A 22,745-nucleotide genomic window follows, 5' to 3' on the forward strand; every position below is an offset into this window, starting at 1 on the left:
CCATTTAGAATCCTCCAATCCTGTAGCCTACTCCCGACCGTCACGTTGTACAGCGACATATTTTCCATTCCATCCTAATGGAAACCCTGAGGGTTTAGTTTTTTGTTTTTCTCTGAATAGAAACACCATAATATTAATCAAATTAATTAAGCCAAATTTCGTCAAATCAATCCCATATACTGTGTTGTTACAAAAAAGTTTTTAAATTTTATGGTAATGCCTATACGGAATTCTATGGTAATGCCTATACGGAATTCTATCAAATGCTTCTCAAAGATGCCCTCTGGTGGTCAAACTAGCAATAACTTGCAGTAACAGAAAAAAATGACTATGACGATGAAATTACTTACCACAGAATGCTGCGGCAGCACGCAAGGTGTGCCGCAGTATGACACAACTTTTAAAGGAGGAACCACTGTATCTCTGTGCATTGAAATTGCCATCGCCAGTAACCGAAAGGTTGCTAGATCGAATCCCTGAGCTGACAAGGTAAAAATCAGCCGTTCTGCCCCTGAATAAGGCAGTTAACCCACTGTTCCTAGGCCGTCATTGTAAATAAGAATTTGTTCTTAACTGACTTGCCTACCCCTCTGCCTATTGGCTGATTTGCACATTCAAGCTTGCCTCGAAATACAATACTGCCACTTTTAATTAAGACATAAGCTTTTTAAAGCCAGCTTGAAATGTAGCCTACACTTTTTGTGCTCTTGTAGGAAGCAGTAACTCCCCATTGCTGACCTATACTTATCTAAAAATGGGGTAATAACTCGCTAACTAGCAAAGAATATCAACAAATGTGCACACACTCGGCAATGATCTGAAAGGTGTATTCGCGGGTGATTGAAAGACCACTTGTAAACTACCCCTGCCAGTAGAATTCTACTCCGTTGTGCTCTGGCTCTGCCTACAACAAAATCCCAGACTCAATCTTGCAAAGTTAGATGTGTTTTGGTTTGTTGCATTGAAAAGGGATTGATATAATGTTGAATCGATCACAGAAGAAACGTTGATCTATATAGTGCAAACTAAAGGGGTGAACTCAGTGAAGTTCAATCTCTTTTATGGCATTTCTTCTGCACCGCAGTCCTGGAGGAGGCGTACTCCTGCAGTTTAGAGGGAACATTGGTCATGATTCCCGAACTGCAGCTTCCCTGAGAAGGTTTCTGACAGTTATTCTTTGGTTGTGCAAACCCACAGTTTCATCAGGTGTCATGCTCCCTCAAAACATGAGACATCTATGGCATTGTGTTGTGTTACAAAACTGCACACTTATAGAGTGGTCTTTTATTGTTCCCAGCACAACCTGCACCTGTGAAATGATCATGCTGTTTAATCAGTTTATTGATATGCCACACCTGTCAGGTAGATGGATTAACTTGGCAAAGGAGAAATGCACAAATTATTGCCAACATGTTGCGTTTATTACAAAGTAAAAAGTAGGCTATGCTTTGTTGTTTTGGATATTATTTACCAAAAAGGTGGCAAAAGACCCTGGACAACTTCACAGAACAAGCACAATAACATGTTACCATGGATACCAGAAAGAAAATGCCATTGTTGTGTGTTTTTTTAATTTTGGGACCACACAGCATGTTGAGCAGCAAATCCCAGCTCACAGCCAGCTACTGGCAGGCAGGGACACAGTTGGGCTGCTGACAAGGACACCTCTCTCTCCCACTGGCCCATTGTTGATAAAGGTCAAGCAGCAGTCATTATAAAGCCTTGCTGCTCTGACCTTCCCTCCCTCCCTCCCCCACACACCACAACCACTGCTATTGTCAGCCCTGTGGAACAACCACTGCTATTGTCAGCCCTGTGGAACAACCACTGCTATTGTCAGCCCTGTGGAACAACCACTGCTATTGTCAGCCCTGTGGAACAACCACTGCTATTGTCAGCCCTGTGGAACAACCACTGCTATTGTCAGCCCTGTGGAACAACCACTGCTATTGTCAGTCCTGTGGAACAACCACTGCTATTGTCATCCCTGTGGAACAACCATTGCTATTGCCAGACCTGTGGAACAACCACTGCTATTGTCAGCCCTGTGGAACAACCACTGCTATTGTCAGCCCTGTGGAACACTTAAAGCTTGTGGGCTGCTGTGTCCTTGCCCAAGTTTCAATCAGATTGCTGTTTGTCAGCTATGCACCTTTTTAAAAGCAATTTTATTTCAACGTCCGCGGAGACCACATTCATGGTAAACGTGGCATGTCTGCTCAATGAGAAATTACCTTTTAAATGTCAAGTGTGCTATAATGCAGATATACACTACCGCTCAAAAGTTTGGGGTCACTTAGAAATGCCCTTGTTTTCCATGAAAACATACATGAAATTAGTTGCAAAATGAAAAGGAAATATGTTCAAGACGTTGACAAGGTTATAAATAATGATTTTTAATTTAAATAATAATTGTGTCCCTTGCCTTCGTCAAATAATTCTCAATTTGCAGCAATTACAGGCTTGCAGACCTTTGGCATTCTAGTTGTCAATTTGTTGAGGTAATCTGAAGAGATTTCACCCCATGCTTCCCGAAGCACCTCCCACAAATTGGATTGGCTTGATGGGTACTTCTTACGTACCATACGGTCAAGCTGCTCCCACAACAGCTCAATAGGGTTGAGATCCGGTGACTGTGCTGGCCACTCATTATAGAGAGAATACCAGTTGACTGCTTCTTCCCTAAATAGTTATTGCATAGTTTGGAGCTGTGCTTTTGTTCATTGGCCTGTTGTAGGAGGAAATTGGCTCCAATTAAGTGCCGTCCACAGGGCACTTAATTGCATGGCGTTGCAAAATGGAGTGATAGCCTTCCTTCTTCAATATCCCTTTTACCCTGTACAAATATCCCAATTCTCCACCACCAAAGTACCCCCAGACCATCACATTTCCTCCACCATGCTTGACAGATGGTGTCAAGCACTCCTCCAGCATAATTTCATTTTTTCTGCGTCTCACAAATGTTCTTCTTTGTGATCCGAACTCCTCAAACTTAGATTAGTCTGTCCATAACACTTTTTTCCAATCTTCCTCTGTCCAGTGTCTGTGTTCTTTTGCCCATCTTAATCTTTTATTTTTATTGGCCAGTCTGGGATATGGCTTTTTCTTTGCAACTGCCTAGAAGGCCAACATCCCTGAGTCGCTTCTTTACTGTTGATGTTGAGACTGGTGTTTTGCGGGTACTATTTAATGAAGCTGCCAGTTGAGGACTTGTGAGGCGTCTGTTTCTCAAACTAGATAATGTACTTGTCCTCTTGCTCAGTTGTGCACCGGGGCCTCCCATTCCTCTTTCAATTCTGGTTAGAAAGTTTGCGCTGTTCTGTGAAGGGAGTAGTACACAGCGTTGTATGAGATCTTCAGTTTCTTGGCAATTACCAACAGTGTAATTTTTAAGTAAAAAAAATAGGTATTAGGTAAACAATAGATAAGTAAAGAAATACTTAACGTGGAAATGTGGACAACAAGAATAGACTGATAAGTTTCAGAAGAAAGTTATTTGTTTCTGGCCATTTTGAGATTGTAATCAAACCCACAAATGCTGATGCTCCAGATACTCAACTAGTCTAAAGGCCAGTTTTATTGCTTCTTAAATCAGCACAACAGTTTTCATCTGTGCTAACAAATTTGCAAAATAGTTTTCTAATGATCAATTAGCCTTTTAAAATGATCCACTTGGATTAGCTAACACAACGTGCCATTGGAACACAGGAGTGATGGTTGCTGATAACGGGCCTCTGTTCGCCTATGTAGATATTCCATAAAAAATGTGCAATTTCCAGCTACAATAGTCATTTAAAACATTAGCAATGTCTACACTGTATTTCTGATCAATTTGATGTTATTTTACTGGACAAAATGTTTTGCTTTTCTTTCAAAACAAGGACATTTCTAAGTGACCCCAAACTTTTGAACGGTAGTGTACTGCTGATTGGATTGAATTCAGGCCCTTGTCTTTTTATTTTCTCTTATGCGGGTGGATGTTGTGGTTTCCACAGTAACAACTGACGGTTACAAAGTAAAATAAAGGGTCTTTAGTTCTTGCCCCTTCAATCATCAGGTGAACACTAATGTCCACTGACATGTCCACTTTGTTGCTCTCAACTACTTTCAATGTGCAGATGAAGGGACATGGAGCCTCTTCAGACTATTGAGATGCACCTTCAGTCTGCTCTGGGCAGTTCTACTATGGCTTTTGCTTTGAGGACATCTATTCATATAGCCCTTCACTTGCCAACATTCTAAAATGCAACCCCGTGACAGCTAACAGCCATTCAGACTGACATGGTTGAGGCCTGTAATTCTGGTGTTTCATTTCTCATCCTACATTATAGGACCACAATAAGCAATTTCGTATTTGAGGGCCTTTGTCAATTGAAATGTAGTGACTTATCAGACCACAAGATGGCATTAAATGACAGCTGTTTTACCCACAGACTATAAACCACATACTGCATTTAGGATGAAAAAATATGTAATAAAGAACTTTATTTCTCCAGAGGGAAATTAATTTGTGGTGCCAGAGATGAGCACATAAAAATAATTAGAAAATTGAAGGTACAGTTCTTGTGACACTTCTGTAGGGCCTGGCTCTTGGGTTAGGACATAGAGGGCCAGCCGTGGCCTGTGAGTCGCTCTGGAGGGTGGCGGGGTGGGCAGCCAGCAGCAGGCCAGTGAGGACCTCCAGGCAGAAGGAGAGCCAGGCCAGGCCCAGGGACCAGCTCGAATGGGGTGCTGACCACCTGGGCCAGACGCTCAGCCCCCACCAGACTCTCGGTCTCTGCCAGCGCCTGCTGGGAGTAGCTGGTGTACAGGCTGACACCGGAGAGGGTCAGGACACCTGAGGAAACACACACACCATAAATAAACACACACACCAGCTGGGAGTAATTGATGTAGCTGGGGCTCACTTTGAAGCTTGTCAGCAACACCAGCTGGGAGTAGTTGATGCTCACTTTGAAGCTTGTCAGCAACACCAGCTGGGAGTAGTTGATGCTCACTTTGAAGCTTGTCAGCAACACCAGCTGGGAGTAGTTGATGCTCACTTTGAAGCTTGTCAGCAACACCAGCTGGGAGTAGTTGATGCTCACTTTGAAGCTTGTCAGCAACACCAGCTGGGAGTAGTTGATGCTCACTTTGAAGCTTGTCAGCAACACCAGCTGGGAGTAGTTGATGCTCACTTTGAAGCTTGTCAGCAACACCAGCTGGGAGTAGTTGATGCTCACTTTGAAGCTTGTCAGCAACACCAGCTAGGAGTAGTTGATGCTCACTTTGAAGCTTGTCAGCAACACCAGCTAGGAGTAGTTGATGCTCACTTTGAAGCTTGTCAGCAACACCAGCTAGGAGTAGTTGATGCTCACTTTGAAGCTTGTCAGCAACACCAGCTGGGAGTAGTTGATGCTCACTTTGAAGCTTGTCAGCAACACCAGCTGGGAGTAAGTTGACTGAGAACACATTCTCATTTACAGCAACAACCTGGGGAATAGTTACAGGGGAGAGAAGATGAATGAGCCAATTGTAAACTGGGGATGATTAGGTGGCCATGATGGTATGAAGGCCAGATTGGGAATTTAGCCAGGACACCAGGGTTAACACCCCTACTGTTACAATAAGTTCCTGATTCTACCTGGATTATGTTGGAGAGGCTTCCATTAAAGATCACCCTCTGTGTTCTGTTAGACAGGTAACTCTTTATCCACAATATAGCAGGGGGTTTAAAGCCATAACACATTTGTTTTTCCATCAGCAGGACTATGATCGATATTGTCAAAAGCAGCACTGAAGTCTAACAAAACTGCTCCCACAAAGTTTTTATCAAACATTTCTCTAAGCCAATCATCAGTCATTTGTGTAAGTGAAGTGCTTGTTGATAGTACTTCCCTATAAGCCTACGGAAAGTCTGTTAGGATTTTATCTGGTCAAACACCATTTTTTCCCCAAAGGTTTACTAAGGGTTGGTAACAGACTGATTTGTCAGCTATTTGAGTCAGTAAAGGGGGCTTTAATATTCTTGGGTATCGGCATTACTTTTGCTTCCCTCCAGGCCTGAGGGCACACACACACTTTCTATTAGGCTTAGAATGAAGACATGGCAAATAGGAATGGCAATATTGTCCACTATTATCCTCAGTAATTTTCCATCCAAGTTGTCAGACCCCGGTGGCCTGTCATTGTTGATAGACAACAATTATTTTTTCACCTCTTCCACAAAATGCTTGTCATTCATAATTTGATCAGTTAAACTTGGATGTGTAGAGTCAGCATTTGTTGCTGGCATGTCATGCCTAAGTTTGCTAATCTTGCCAATGAAAACATAATTCAAGTAATTGTCAATATCAGTGGGTTTTGTGATGAATGAGCCATTTGATTCAATGAATGATGGAGCTGAGTTTTGTCATTTTACCATTTTACATTTAAAGTGCTCCAAAGCTTTTTACTATTGGTATTTTGGTATTTGTATTTTATTAGGATCCCCATTAGCTGTTGCAAAAGCAGCAGTTACTCTTCCTGGGGTCCACACAAAACATCAAACATAATACAGAACATCAATAGGCAAGAACAGCTCAAGGACAGAACTACATACAACATTTTTAAAGGCACACGTAGCCTACATATCAATGCATACACACAAACTATCTAGGTCCAATAGGGGACAGGCATTGTGCCATGAGGTGTTGCTTTATCTGTTTTTTGAAACAGGTTTGCTGTTTATTTTAGCAATATGAGATGGAAGGAAGTTCCATGCAATTAGGGCTCTATATAATACTGTGCGTTTTCTTGAATTTGTTCTGGATTTGTGTGTGTGTCAGAGCTGTGTGTGAATTGACTATGCAAACAATTTGGGATTAACAACACATCAATGTTTCTTATAAAAATAATAAGTTATGCAGTCAGTCTCTCCTCAACTCTTAGCCAAGAGAGACTGGCATGCATAGTATTTATATCAGCCCTCTGATTACTATCATTCTTTATGTCAATTATCTTTGTTTCATAGTTTAGTTTCTTATTTTAATTCTTATGATTTCTCAATTTGCAATACGTTTGCCAATCGGTTGTGAGGCCAGACTTATTTGCCATTCCTTTTTTCTCATCCCTCTCAACCATAACATTTTTCAATTACTCATCAATCCATGGGAATTTAACAGTTTTTACTGTCATTGCATTAATGAGTGCATGCTTATTAGTAACTGGGATAAGCAATTTCATAAATGTGTCAAGTGCAGCATCTGGCTGCTTCTCATTACACACCACAGAACAACAAATATTTAAATCAACAACACAGGAATCACCACAGCACTTCTTGTATGACCTCCTATACACTATATTAGGCCCAGCCTTTAGAACTTTGCTTGAGTGGGCAGCTTGATCAAAGCCAGTCAATATTGAAATCACCCACAAAATATACCTCTGTTGATATCACATACATTATCAAGCATTTCACATGTTATCCAGATACTGACTGTAAGCACTTGGTGGTCTATAGCAGCTTCACACCAGAATGGACTTCAGGTGAGGCAGATGAACCTGTAGCCATATTACTTCAACAGTAGTTAACATGAGATCCTCTCTAATCTTTACAGGAATGTGGTTCTGAATATAAACAGCAACACCTCCACCATTGCCATTTCTGTAGATGTTATAACCAGTACAGGAGGATCATAGCAAAAACTGAGACTGGAAAATATCTTCTACCCCCAGACCATCAGGCTCCTAAATAGCCATCACTAGTCAGCTATCTGCTCCTCCCTCCCCCGCTACTCCCCCTATGAACATTCCCCCCGCACCCTCAACAGTCACTACCTTACCTGCTGCTCCCCCTATGGACATTCTCTCTCTTGCTGCCCTCTGTAACAGATCTTTACTCTGCCCCCCCACTCCAACAACATTCATCACTGTTGAAGTTCTTAATATGTATATTACTTTATTAAGATTTTGTTTTATTGGACTTGGTCCCCATACCCCCCTCAATGGTCATGCTGCTCCCCCTATGGTCATTACCCCACCCCTCAATCAATACAATTTATTTATAGAGCCCTTTTACAACAGCAGTTGTCACAAAGTGCTTATACAGAAACTGAGCCTAATACCCCAAACAGCAAGCAATGCAGATGTAGAGGCATAGTGGCTAGGAACAACTCCCTCGAAAGGTAGGAACCTAGGAAGAAACCTAGAGAGGAACCAGGCTCTAAGGGGTGGCCAGTCCTCTTCTGGCTGTGTCAGGTGGAGATAAGAGTACACGGCTCTTAAGGCCAGATTGTTCTTCAGGATGTCCATAGAAGACCAGCAGGGTCAAATAATAATCACAGTGGTTGTAGAGGGTGATTTTGATTTGAGATCAGCACCTCGGGAGTTAATGTCAGTTGGCTTTTCATAGCAGAGCATTCAGAGGTCGAGACAGCATGCGCGGGGGAGGGTCCAGTGAACAGGTCAAGATTCCATGGCCGCAGGCAGAACAGCAGAAACTGGGTCAGCAGCATGACCAGGTGGACTAGGGACCGCGAGGGGTCATCCGGCCAGGTAGTCCTGAAGCATGGTCAACAGTCTATACTCTGCCTACACCCCAAAGGACAGTACTTTATTAATTACTGCTATAGTTATGTATATAGTGCCATTTATATAGTTTTTTTAATTATTTCACTAGTCCTGCATGTTGGAGCTCAAAGCCTAAGGTTTCAATGTACCCTGCAACCACAACTACAACCCTGTACATATGACTATTAAACACTGAATCTGACACACACTAACAGTAAGGCATTGCTAATATACAAAATGTGCACACAAGGAGTTGGAGAGGAAGATGAAACATTCTGGTTCACATAAGCACAAAGTATGTACACGCTCTTATGCAGTACACCTGGCTTGGAGAGCACTTTACAGGATCCCTTCAATGAAGGATAAAGATGTCACAGCCACTTAGACAGCATCTTACACATAAAAGCTTAGGCTCAAAAAGGACAGCGAGGGAAAGAGGAGCCTTTTGATGTTGTATTTTGTTTAATCTCTAATGGAATCTAGGCAGACTAGACATGAATACAATAGCAAAACTATAAAACCCACATATCAGAATGAGAGAATGGGAGAAACAAGACGTAGACTGACGCAGGCACCATCGGATGACATCAAAGTTTAAGAGCTCTCAGAGTCCCATTATGTTGCCATGGCGAAACTGGTCTTTGGTTCCGGCTGAGAGGACTAGGCAAAGTCAATAAACTAGAACATTTTTGTACCCGGCTCCCTGCACAAGCAGCCCAAATCACCACATATTGCTGGCAGGGGGGCTAGGTGGGGGTAGTTTTTCTTTATCCCTATATCACCCAAGGGTGTCATGAGCAGAGAGACTGGAAGGAGTGGAAGGGGTGTCTGCGTGTAATTACACAGATGGTTTATTCACACAGGACTGAAATATTAAAGTGATCAGAATTACTACCAAAGAGGAGAAATACCCAGACAGCACCACAGGGAATATAATCAACTGCTTATCAGCCTGTACAATGATTGGTTAATGATTTTGGGCTGAGATGTTAGAGACAACAATGTTCGTTAACAGAAATGAACAGGACATTCAAATAAACAAGTTCTGGATATTCCCTGTTGACATTGAAACCGAATGACAGACTCATCTCGTAGGAGTTGTTGATTACTGATGAGGTGGTCGCTCAGGCGTTTATACCTACCGAAGCATCACCCAGGTGGGTGCTACACTTTTAGTAATGGATGTTCCAGTCTACATAGCTGTGCACTTCAGAGACAACCTGACAAAGAGCTGCGGGCAGGCCTGTCTGACTGATGTTTCTCCCTACCTGGCTGGACCATCAACGCCACCTCCACTCAAGCTCCTCCTGTCCTGAACTACATCATCATCTAGCTGTGGAAGACCATCTCATCAAATGCCAACTCCCTGAATTTGTTTTTGTTAGTTTTTTTTAAGCGATTGAGATTCTGTATAAAAGCGCAATATAAAATACATCTATTATTACCACACTGCTGTAAAAGTATTTGGCCCTGGGCCCCTCTGAGTCCCCCTCTGACTCTTCCTGAGGGGATTGAAAAGACCTTTGTGTCATGTGGCACTCGCACTCTTAGCCCTAATTTTATTTTATTTATTTAACCAGGCAAGTCAGTTAATAACAAACTCTTATTTAAAATGACACCCTACCAAAAGGCTAAAGGTCTCCTGAGGGGACTGAATTTGGGATTAAAAATAAAAAATAAATATAGGACAAAACACACATCACAACAAGAGAGACATCACAACACTACATAAAGAGAGACCTAAGGCAACAACATAGCAAGGCAGCAACACAAAACAGGGTACAAACATTATTGGGCACAGACAACAGCACAAAGAGCAAGAAGGTAGAGACAACAATACATCACACAAAGCAGCCCCAACGGTCAGTAAGAGTGTCCATGATTGAGTCTTTGAATGAAGAGATTGAGATACAATTGTCCAGTTTGAGTGTTTGTTGCAGCTCGTTCCAGTCGCTAGCTGCAGCGAACTGAAAAGAGGAGCGACCCAGGGATGTTTGTGCTTTGGGGACTTAAGCTCTAAGCTCACACTAAGGGTTGTGTTTATTTCTGTTTTTTATTAAGCCCAAGGAATTTGTTATATTGAGCATTTGGCAGATGATACAACACTCTCACACAAAGAGACAAGTTTTCCAGTAAATTGACATTTACAAGAAAACATGCTTGATTGAGGAATTGAAGATCAAATCAAAGATGAGAATGACAGGGAGAAGACAGAAGAGCGATATAAAGAGAGAAGACAGGAGAGCGATATAAAGAGAGCGAGTAGACAAAAGAGCGATATAAAGAGAGCAATTTGTTATTTTTATTGAACTAGGCAAGTCAGTTAAGAACAAATTTTTATTTACAATGACGGCCTACCCCTGCCAAACCCTCCCCTAACCCGGATGACGCTGGGCCAATTGTGCACATCCCAATGGGACTCCCGATAACGGCCGGTTGTGATACCGCCCGGGATCGAACACGGGTCTGTAGTGACGTCTCTAGCACTGCGATGCAGTGCCTTAGACCAATGCGCTACTCGGTCCCTAAAACAGAAGAGCGATATGAAGAGAGAAGACAGAAGAGCGATAGTGAGAGCGTGCGAAATAGAGAAGAGCGATATAAAGCGAGCGAAAGAGGAGACAGAAGAGTGATATGAAGTGAGCGAGAGAGAAGACAGAAGAGCAATATAAAGCGAGAGAGAGAGAAGACAGAAGAACGGTATAAAGCGAGCGAGAGAGAAGCGAGAAAAGCAATATAAAGCGAGCAAGAGAGAAGACAGAAGAGCGATATGAAGCGAGCGAGAGAGAAGACAGAAGAGAGATATGAAGCGAGCGAGAAGACAGAAGAGCGATAAAGCGAGCAAGAGAGAAGCGAGAAGAGCGATATAAAGTGAGCGAGAGAGAAGACAGAAGAGCGATATAAAGCAAGAGAGAAGACAGAAGAGCGATATGAAGCGAGAGAGAGAAGCGAGAAGAGCGATATAAAGCGAGAGAGAAGACAGAAGAGCGATATGAAGCGAGCGAGAGAGAAGACAGAAGAGCGATATGAAGCGAGCGAGAGAGAAGACAGAAGAGCGATATGAAGCGAGAGAGAGAAGCGAGAAGAGCGATATAAAGCGAGCGAGAGAAGACAGAAGAGCGATATAAAGCGCACGAGAGAAGACAGAAGAGCGATATGAAGCGAGCGAGAGAGAAGACAGAAGAGCGATAAAGCGAGCAAGAGAGAAGACAGACGAGCGGTATAAAGTGAGCGAGAGAGAAGCGAGAGAGAAATATAAAGCGAGCAAGAGAGAAGACAGAAGAACGATATAAAGTAAGACAGAAGAGCGATATAAAGAGAGAAGACAGAAGAGCAATAGCGAGCGCGTGCAAAAGACAGGAGAGAGAAGACAGAAGAGCGGTATGAAATGAGCGAGAGAAGACAGAAGAGCGATATAAAGCGAGAGAGAGAGAAGAGCGATATAAAGCGAGAGAGAGAGAAGAGCGTTATAAAGCGAGAGAGAGAGAAGAGCGATATAAAGCGAGAGAGAGAGAAGAGCGATATAAAGCGAGAGAGAAGACAGAAGAGTGATATAAAGCGAGAGAGAGAGAAGAGCGATATAAAGCGAGAGAGAGAGAAGACAGAAGAGCGATATAAAGCGAGTGAGAGAAAAGACAGAAGAGCGATATAAAGCGAGTGAGAGAAAAGACAGAAGAGCGTTATAAAGCGAGAGAGAGAAGACAGAAGAGCGATATAAAGCGAGAGAGAAGACAGAAGAGCGATATGAAGCGAGAGAGAAGACAGAAGAGCGATATAAAGCGAGAGAGAAGACAGAAAAGCGATTTAAAGCAAGAGAGAGAAGACAGAAGAGCGATATAAAGCGAGAGAGAGAAGACAGAAGAGCGATATAAAGCGAGAGAGAGAAGACAGAAGAGCGATATAAAGCGAGCGAGAAGACAGAAAAGCGATATAAAGCGAGAGAGAGAGAAGACAGAAGAGCGAAATGAAGCGAGAGAGAAGGATGAGAGAAGGCACCACACAATAGTGTAACACGGAGAGTGACCACAGCTGAGAAAGAAAGACACACGGCACACATACAAACCAAATTCACAGAGATAGAAAGTGAAATCCAATTCCAGCCTTGATCCCATTTCCCACTTTGCCATGTGCTGTTGATTAGGGCTAAAGGCACGAAGATTTAGTTAACTCTGTTCTCTTGCATCACAAGACTTTCTTTATCAGGGTTATTCTAGGCCTGACTGGCAGGGTCACAGGGCGAGAAGGGCAGCAGTAGGGAAGGACACGCCATAGAGTTAGAATTAGTAGAATCTAGAATGTCCGATCCACTAATTCTAAGGCGACGCACATTGGCCAGGAGCTGAGCATTAGACGGGCTGGAGTCGCTGCATTGGTCACTCTTAATTGGATAAAAACAGTACACAACGCTCTACCTCAAGTCACTATTCTTTTAAAGATAAGGAATCCTTGTAATACAGTCCATCAACAATGAATAGGACATTTTCCAGAGTGATGTCCAATTCATTTATGTTCAACTCTGGTTGTGTTTACACAGGTAGCCCAATCTGATCTTTTGCCCGATGACTGGCAAAAGATCAGATCTGATTGGTCAAAAGACCGATTAGTGGTAAAAGTGAAGGTCTTTACAACTCCAGCTCCCAGTGCCTCTCCATAAAGATAATAAGCAATGAACGGTGTCATCATCCATCTATCTTCATACACCCTCATCTTTCCATCTCTCTCTCACCATACCCTCACTTCTCCATCTCTCTCTCTCCATGCCCTCACCATCTCTCTCTCTCTCTCCATACTCTCATTTCTCCATCTCTCTCCATACCCTCACCTCTCCATCTCTCTCCATACCCTCACCTCTCCATCTCTCTCCATACCCTCACCTCTCTCTCCATCCCTCTCCATACCCTCACCTCTCTCTCCATCCCTCTCTCTCTTCATACCCTCATCTCTCCATCCATCTGTCTCTCTCCATACTCTCACCTCTCCATCTCTCTCCAAACCCTCATCTCTCCATTTCTCTCTCACTCCCTCTCCATACCCTGATCTCTCAATCTCTCTCACCATCCCCTCAACTCTCTCCATACCCTCACCTCCCCATCTCTCTCTCCATATCCTCATCTCTCATCCCTCTCTCTCTTCATACCCTCATCTCTATCTAAATACCCTCATCTTTCCATCCATCTGTCTCTCTCTCCATACTCTCACCTCTCCATCTCTCCATTTTTCTCTCACTCCCTCTCCATCCCCTCATCTCTCAATCTCTCTCTCCATCCCCTCATCTCTCAATCTCTCTCTTCATCCCCTCATCTCTCAATCTCTCTCTTCATCCCCTCATCTCTCAATCTCTCTCTTCATCCCCTCATCTCTCAATCTCTCTCTTCATCCCCTCATCTCTCTCTTCATCCCCTCATCTCTCTCTTCATCCCCTCATCTCTCTCTTCATCCCCTCATCTCTCTCTTCATCCCCTCATCTCTCTCTTCATCCCCTCATCTCTCAATCTCTCTCTTCATCCCCTCATCTCTGCATCCCTCTCACCATCCCCTCATCTCTGCATCCCCTCACCTCTCCATCCCCTCACCTCTCCCCATACCCTCATCTCTCCATCTCTCTCCATACCCTCATCTGTCCATCTCTCTCTCCATACCTTCATCTCTCCATACACTCATCTTTCCACCTCACCTCTCTCTTTCCACCTCACCTCTCTCTTTCCACCTCACCTCTCTCTTTCCACCTCACCTCTCTCTTTCCACCTCACCTCTCTCTTTCCACCTCACCTCTCTCTTTCCACCTCACCTCTCTCTTTCCACCTCACCTCTCTCTTTCCACCTCACCTCTCTCTTTCCACCTCACCTCTCTCTTTCCACCTCACCTCTCCGTAACCTCACCTCTCCATCACTCTCTCCACACCCTCATCTCTCCATGTTTTGGGACACTGTAAAGTCCATGGAGAATAAGAGCACCTCCTCCCAGCTGCCCACTGCACTGAGGCTAGGAAACACTGTCACCACTGATAAATCCACGATAATAGAGAATTTCAATAAGCATTTCTCTACGGCTGGACAATGCTTTCCATCTGGCTACCCCAACCCCGGCCAAAAGCTCTGCACACCCGCAGCAACTGGATGCATGCTCTTCAACCGATCGCTGCCCGCACCCGCCTGCCCGACTAGCATCACTACTCTAGACGGTTCTGACTTAGAATATGTGGACAACTATAAATACCTAGGTGTCTGGCTAGACTGTAAACTCTCCTTCCAGACTCATATTAAGCATCTCCAATCCAAAATAAAATCTAGAATCGGCTTCCTATTTCACAACAAAGCCTCCTTCACTCATGCTGCCAAACATACCCTCGAAAAACCGACTATCTTGCCGATCCTTGACTTCGGCGATGTCATTTACAAAATAGCCTCCAACACTCTACTCAGCAAATTGGATGCAGTCTATCACAGTGCCATCCATTTTGTCACCAAAGCCCCATATACCATTCACTACTGCAACCTGTATGCTCTCGTTGGCTGGTCCTCGCTGCATATTTGTCGCCAAACCCACTGGCTCCAGGTCATCTATAAGTCTTTGCTAGGTAAAGCTCCGCCTTAGCTCACTGGTCACCATAGCAACACCCACCAGTAGCACGCGCTCCAGCAGGAATATTTCACTGGTCGTCCCCAAAGCCAACACCTCCTTTGGCCGCCTTTCCTTCCTGTTCTTTGCTGTCAATGACTGGAACGAATTGCAAAAATCACTGAAGTTGGAGACTTATATCTCTCTCACTACCTTTAAGCATCAGCTGTCAGAGCAGCTTACCGATCGCTGCAGCTGTACACAGCCCATCTGTAAATAGCCCATCCAACTACCTACCTCATTCCCATATGTATGTTTGTTTTCCTGCTCTTTTGCACACCAGTATTTCTACTTGCACTTCCACATCTGCACATCTATCACTGCAGTGTAAACTGCTCAATTTTAATTACTTCGCCACTATGGCCTATTTATCGCCTTACCTCCTTACTTTATTTGCACACACTGTACACAGATTTTTCTATTGTGTTATTGACTGTACATTTGTTTATCCCATGTGTAGCTCTGTGTTGTTTTTGTCGCACTGCTTTGCTTTATCTTGGCCAGGTCGCAGTTGTACATGAGAACTTGTTCTCAACTGGCCTACCTGGTTAAACAAAGGTGAAATAAAATGTCTGTCTATATACCCTCATCTATCCATTCTCTCTCCATTTGCTCTCTCTCTCACCAGGGTTACTGGAGTTGGCCTACAAGGGGGGACTGGAGTTGGGCTACTGGAGGTAGTGGGGGACAGGAGTTGGGCTGTTAGGGTACTGGAGGAGGGCTACCGCGGGTACTGGAGTTGGGCTACTGGAGTGAGGCTACCGGGGGTACTGGAGTGGGGCTACCGGGGGTACTGGAGCGGGACTACTAGGGTACTGGAGGACTGGAGTTGGGCTACCGCGGGTACTGGAGTTGGGCTACTGGAGTGAGGCTACCGGGAGTACTGGAGTGGGGCTACCGGGGTTACTGGAGGGGGGCTACCGGGGTTACTGGAGGGGGGGGGGACAGGAGCTGGGCTATTGGGGGTACTGGGGGACTGGAGTTGGGCTGTTGGGGGTAGTGGAGGACTGAAGTTGGTTAACGCTGCTTTAAAAGGCTATATGGATGGTAGTATGTTGCATAGAAGTGAATTTTGGACTTGGGCCTGTAGGTGTTAGGTATCCTTCCCTTTATCCCAGATCTACTTGTGTGCCATAATGTAAACTTCTTGTCATGCCGAACATGACAATGAGTAACAAGAAGTTGGCATGGCAGAACTAAGACTTGGTGTTTGAGCCCTAAGACCGAGAGATGATGATGATGATGGAGGCCACACTTACTGCAGAAGAGATTGGAGACGGTGCCAGTGAGGAGGGCGGGGCTCCGGGTCAGGGAACTGATCAAGCCACAGATGTCTACAAACAGTAGAAGGACCAGGCTAGGAGAGAAGACCACACTCGCACTGTGCATGTCTGGGGAAAACACAACATTCCAACTATAGGAGCATACTTGACACACAGATAGAGGCTTCATCAATAACATAATCTATTCAAAATGTCCCAAAATAACAATAGCTGTTAGTGTTTTATTTTACAATGGTTATGTATTAAGGTGATAATGGACAGGTAACTCACTCAACATGTGCATCTCAGGTTCAGAGTAGCTGGAGGAGTTAAATGTGAAAGAATACACCTTTTGACCTGGAAAGATGGATAATTCATTAAAACTGTCTTGCTACAGGAAAGATGTCGGATAACAAATAGGCCTACATGATACTATAAAGTCATCAATCTAAGCAAGGCATTGGTTTCAAATGACAAAATACACACATACCTTCGTTTTGGGAACCCAAAACCTCTGTATCGGTCTGGTTGGTTATGTTCACCTTAATAATGTACCAGTAGTCGCTCCCAATCGCTGCCGCCAGGAACGCAAAGCTGAGGATACCGAAGATGCCCGCAGTGATCACCAGAAAACCGAAGGACAACTTCATCTCGCCTGATTGATGTAAGGTATTTGCTCAGAGATAACAAAAACACGTGCGCCTCGATTCAACTCTCCACGGATATAGGGGCTGGTAACGCCCTATTCCTACACGATTTATGTTGTTGACTAGAGGGGTTAATGCCAGTAAAAGGCTAAAGTAATTCAGATTATAGTGAAGTTAGTAGTAAAATACCACAACTACTCAAAATCTCCACTGGGAATCTTTATTCCCATATCTCCAGGATGACGCTCTTTCACTGTGTATCTAGTTCACCGCTCAAGAGCTTTAACAACGTTACAAGGATTAGGCGTGAAGCAGGTTGACCACTACCGTTGAGGAATAACATTTCCAAGCAGCGGCAGAGTACATAGCAGGTGGGTCCTCTTATTTTATGGGCTCAGGCGCACAAGTGTCTCCCTTTACGCATGGCCATTATGCACAACTGGTGTCAAACACAAATATTATAGCGACCTGCGATGTGACGCCTCATGCCAGCAACCCGGGCTAGCTTCCCTACCCCACCATTCACTACAATATGCTAGCAGGTTTACCAGTAGATTCTCACATACCCAGTTTATATGTTCAATCAAATTAGCACAATACATGACAAATAGATCATAAGAGTCAAATTGGGAAATAAAATATTTATTGCTAAAAACACCTAGCTAATGCAGACAGACAGAATATGTACACTAGGCTACTGCACTACCAGTGATTACTCCAGAGCAGAACATTTATAAAGTACTCAAACAGGTCTAGTCTCTCCACGTCACTCTTCATCCATGGCAGTCTTGATGATCTCACCTCTTCTGCTTTTTGCCGCCTCCTCAAACTTGGTGATGGCCTCATTGCAATACTTTTTCTGTGATAGGAAAATAGAAGACATTTCATTCTGGTATATTCATAATTTTCCACACATCCCCTGATGGATTCTCAGCACTAGTAGAGACCTGGGATGGAGTGTTTTATCTGCAGCAAAACCAGGCTTAATGTGCTCCTATTACACTGCTCAAAAAAATAAAGGGAACACTTAAACAACACAATGTAACTCCAAGTCAATCACACTTCTGTGAAATCAAACTGTCCACTTAGGAAGCAACACCGATTGACAATAAATTTCACATGCTGTTGTGCAAATGGAATAGACAAAAGGTGGAAATTATAGGCAATTAGCAAGACACCCCCCAAAACAGGAGTGATTCTGCAGGTGGTGACCACAGACCACTTCTCAGTTCCTATGCTTCCTGGCTGATGTTTTGGTCACTTTTGAATGCTGGCGGTGCTCTCACTCTAGTGGTAGCATGAGACGGAGTCTACAACCCACACAAGTGGCTCAGGTAGTGCAGTTCATCCAGGATGGCACATCAATGCGAACTGTGGCAAAAAGGTTTGCTGTGTCTGTCAGCGTAGTGTCCAGAGCATGGAGGCGCTACCAGGAGACAGGCCAGTACATCAGGAGACGTGGAGGAGGCCGTAGGAGGGCAACAACCCAGCAGCAGGACCGCTACCTCCGCCTTAGTGCAAGGAGGTGCACTGCCAGAGCCCTGCAAAATGACCTTCAGCAGGCCACAAATGTGCATGTGTCAGCATATGGTCTCACAAGGGGTCTGAGGATCTCATCTCGGTACCTAATGGCAGTCAGGCTACCTCTGGCGAGCACATGGAGGGCTGTGCGGCCCCACAAAGAAATGCCACCCCACACCATGACTGACCCATCGCCAAACCGGTCATGCTGGAGGATGTTGCAGGCAGCAGAACGTTCTCCACAGCGTCTCCAGACTCTGTCACGTCTGTCACATGTGCTCATGTGCTCAGTGTGAACCTGCTTTCATCTGTGAAGAGCACAGGGCGCCAGTGGCGAATTTGCCAATCTTGGTGTTCTCTGGCAAATGCCAAACATCCTGCACGGTGTTGGGGTGTAAGCACAACCCCCACCTGTGGACGTCGGGCCCTCATACCACCCTCATGGAGTCTGTTTCTGACCGTTTGAGCAGACACATGCACATTTGTGGCCTGCTGGAGGTCATTTTGCAGGGCTCTGGCAGTGCACCTCCTTGCACAAAGGCGTAGGTAGCGGTCCTGCTGCTGGGTTGTTGCCCTCCTACGGCCTCCTCCACGTCTCCTGATGTACTGGCCTGTCTCCTGGTAGCGCCTCCATGCTCTGGACACTACGCTGACAGACACAGCAAACCTTTTTGCCACAGTTCGCATTGATGTGCCATCCTGGATGAACTGCACTACCTGAGCCACTTGTGTGGGTTGTAGACTCCGTCTCATGCTACCACTAGAGTGAGAGCACCGCCAGCATTCAAAAGTGACCAAAACATCAGCCAGGAAGCATAGGAACTGAGAAGTGGTCTGTGGTCACCACCTGCAGAATCACTCCTGTTTTGGGGGGTGTCTTGCTAATTGCCTATAATTTCCACCTTTTGTCTATTCCATTTGCACAACAGCATGTGAAATTTATTGTCAATCAGTGTTGCTTCCTAAGTGGACAGTTTGATTTCACTGAAGTGTGATTGACTTGGAGTTACATTGTGTTGTTTAAGTGTTCCCTTTATTTTTTTGAGCAGTGTAGTTTTAATACACATCACTGCATCAAAAGGTTGGTTGGTCCTCATTAAAGTCCTGGAGATCACTTCATTACTCCCCTTTTGTTTACAAAGCTCTACTATACAAGCTTCTGACTTACCTAACTTTGTTGTTAAAGTATAAAACTTGATACCAAACCCATTCACAGGGTTGGTTAACTTTTGAAATTCCTCAGGTCTCCACCAAACTAGGTAAATCCACTTATAGTTTAAAACTCCACCTTTTTGGAATCAATTACCAAAGTCACTTCATTTGGATTCCCTGGTACGACTAGGGCAGTTTAAAACCAAGATGAGAAATGAGTTCACAGGTGTGCAATTGTTTTGATTGACTTTAATAAATGTTTATGATGTCTGTGACGTTCTAATGTAATGCATTTGTTATTGTATCTTGTATTTTATCTTTTATTTTATGTCCTCGGGGCACTATTAAAAATGAGACCCTGGTCTCAATTGGGATCCCCTGATTAAATAAAAGTTGATAAAATATGTAATTGTTGATATTCTTGTTCTACCCATATACAGTAAATCACACAATTGGAGAAGCACTAAACCTACTTAGTTATCAATATTGGCCAAAGGTATAATTGTTACAGGGATTTCCAAAGACCTAGTCCTAGCTCAAAGTACAATGTGGAATTTCAACTTACAATGTGGAATTTCTGCTTCTCTTTCTGGAGTTTGAGGAACTCTTCCACAGTCAGGTCATTCACACTCTTCTTCAGGGAGATGAAGTTGCAGCTGGGTGAATGAGACTTATGCTCCTTCCTGAAACAAGAGGCATGCCATGATGAGGAGAAAACACTAGCAATGGGATCAATAGAAACAACAATACTAAATTGTATCCTATTTCTAGTATAGCAATTGAGGAGGAACAGCAAGATCTGAGCTTGAACTAGCCTCGGCTCCCAGTCTTCACCCACTGGGCAGAGGCTAGACATTCATTACCCATAGACCGATTCATTATCTGGTGATAGCTAGGCGGTAATGTGTTCAGATTTCTAGCAACTGAAACATGCAAACATGTCAATACATGCATGCATCAGGTGATATTTTGTCGAAAATAAATTAACTACTAGACAACCAGTAGAGTTCAAATGTTATTTTAATCAACATTCTGTCTCGCGGAGAGCCTAAAAAAAGGACCCTTTTCAAATGACTGTATTGCTATATCTCAGACGGTATGTTAGTGTTACCTAGCGATCACCGGCTGATGAATCAGGCTTTAAGAAGCAACCTTGTAGTTACACACAGACCTCTTCAGAGTATGTAGTTAACTATCCCAAGAATGTATGCTTAATGAGCGTAGTCTGGCCTGCCATTACTCCTTAAGGTCGGGGTCCAAGGACCTTGTGTTATTTTCAGAGGTAAACTGGCTCTGGCAGACATTTTTAGCAGTTTAAAATGTGTTGAATTTATTTAACATGGATACTTATTATGGTAACAGAAAAGTAATGCAGTGTTTAATGACAACTGTTTAAGAACTGGTATTGCTGAAAAACCAATAAACTAAACTGCAATACAGTTTTAGAAACATACAACCCTTCACTTTCATATGAAAATAATTTCACAAATGTAAAATATACACTTTCTGTTTTAACTGTCCTTATCACAGTTGTAGCCATAGATAATGATAGAGGCCTCTAGTGACCAAAAGGCCGTTTTAGCATGGGCAGCGCCATTGAGGTCTTACACCATTTCAATGTAGTCCTTCCGCCATTGGGGTCTTACACCATTTTAATGTAGTCCTTCGGTTACACACAGGTGTTCGGTGCACGCTAGATGGCTAATTAGTAAAGGCGGTCATCTCTTTCTTCCGCCTGGGGTCTGAAAGCGCTGCGATGGACATATGGCCTTGTGGAAACGCTAACCCTAAAAGGTGCAGTCATTTAACCTTTTGTTTTCGGAAAATAACCTCTCGCTGATATGAACTATAACTACGTTCCTTATGTTTCCAAAGACTTGTTCACTTTCAGACCAAGCGTTGGGGCTCTTCATAAAAGCCCGGGAATAAGATATCTTCAATATTTGCTAAAAGTAAGTAACGTTAGCGTCTATGAATGTTGTAGTAGCTAGCTAATTAGCTTAAACCCTTACCATGCGAGCCTAGTAAATAGCAATAAAGGACCCAATTAACCAATACAGGATTCTTTAGCCATGATCATTGTCTTACAACTAACTCACTCTGGGTCATCATCTGGCTCCCAGCCCTCCAGTTCTTTGAGACAGAAGAAGCACTTGGCTATGTCCGGGCTGTTCTCTGTTGGTGTGTGGATGAATCCAGCTTTGGCCATCTGGAATGCACAACAGCAAAGTAACTTAATCGTGGTAACGTTTTCGCTAGTAGATTAGACCAGAGTGAAACCATTGCATACGTATAATTTTGTGTAACCTAACTGAGAAAAGTGAATCACCAAATAATGGACAACTTTGTGTAGTTAGCTACTAACGTTACGTGCATTTCTGAAAGTCATAACCGAGCTAGCTAGCATTAGCCAGTTTGTTTCGTTAACTAACTTACGTTCTCTGGAGTGCAAGCACAGCCCTCTTCGAACGGCCACCCCACGTAGGTATTCAATCTGGTTTCATAAAAGTACATTTTCGTACAGTCTTCACTAAAGGGATCCATAACGCGTTCAACTAATAGTTTAAAAAAGCTAGCAAAAAAACTCACGATAGCAACACCCGAAGCACACGAAAATGTTTTTGAAATTTCGGCGGACGTTTGTCTGCGATGTTATGATTGGTGGGTGGCTTACAGCGTCATGACATTATACGTCTGTCTTGGTGCTTGGGTAATGTAGTTTTGGACGCTGATTTGTCAGAAACAACATTCGCTTTTTTTGCAGCCGTCAATAACTGGCTGATGCATTTCAAGCAAGCTACAACACAGAAACTACCTTCAGATAGTTATTATGGGCATAACTTTGTAGCAAATAAATTACTTGAAAAGCGTCGTACTGTGTTCCGATTCTACCTTGGTTCTGGCCAGTTATTCTTACAGCTATCGGCGAGATGTGCTGTTGAGACTTTGGCTGAGTTCGGATGTCTTTCAACGGATACAGCTGCTAAAGTGATCTGGTCTGGAGCAGATGTGTTG

The 22,745-nt window shown here is 43.8% G+C and overlaps 1 protein-coding gene across 1 annotated transcript; it reads right to left on the reverse strand.

Moving 5' to 3' along the window:
* Window positions 1–17,683: 17,683 nt before the first annotated feature.
* On the reverse strand, window positions 17,684–22,389 carry birc5a (baculoviral IAP repeat containing 5a). The gene is made up of 4 exons (XM_055891983.1): window positions 22,167–22,389; window positions 21,830–21,939; window positions 20,296–20,413; window positions 17,684–17,916 (listed from the first exon to the last, which is right to left on the reverse strand). Exons 1-4 carry the CDS (start codon window positions 22,272–22,274, stop codon window positions 17,824–17,826), a joined length of 429 nt encoding a protein of 142 aa, XP_055747958.1. The 5' UTR covers window positions 22,275–22,389; the 3' UTR covers window positions 17,684–17,823.
* Between the last annotated feature and the right edge of the window lie 356 nt (window positions 22,390–22,745).

The sequence above is a fragment of the Salvelinus fontinalis genome, chromosome 1, assembly GCF_029448725.1.
Source record: "Salvelinus fontinalis isolate EN_2023a chromosome 1, ASM2944872v1, whole genome shotgun sequence".
Classification (NCBI taxonomy): Eukaryota; Metazoa; Chordata; class Actinopteri; order Salmoniformes; family Salmonidae; genus Salvelinus; species Salvelinus fontinalis.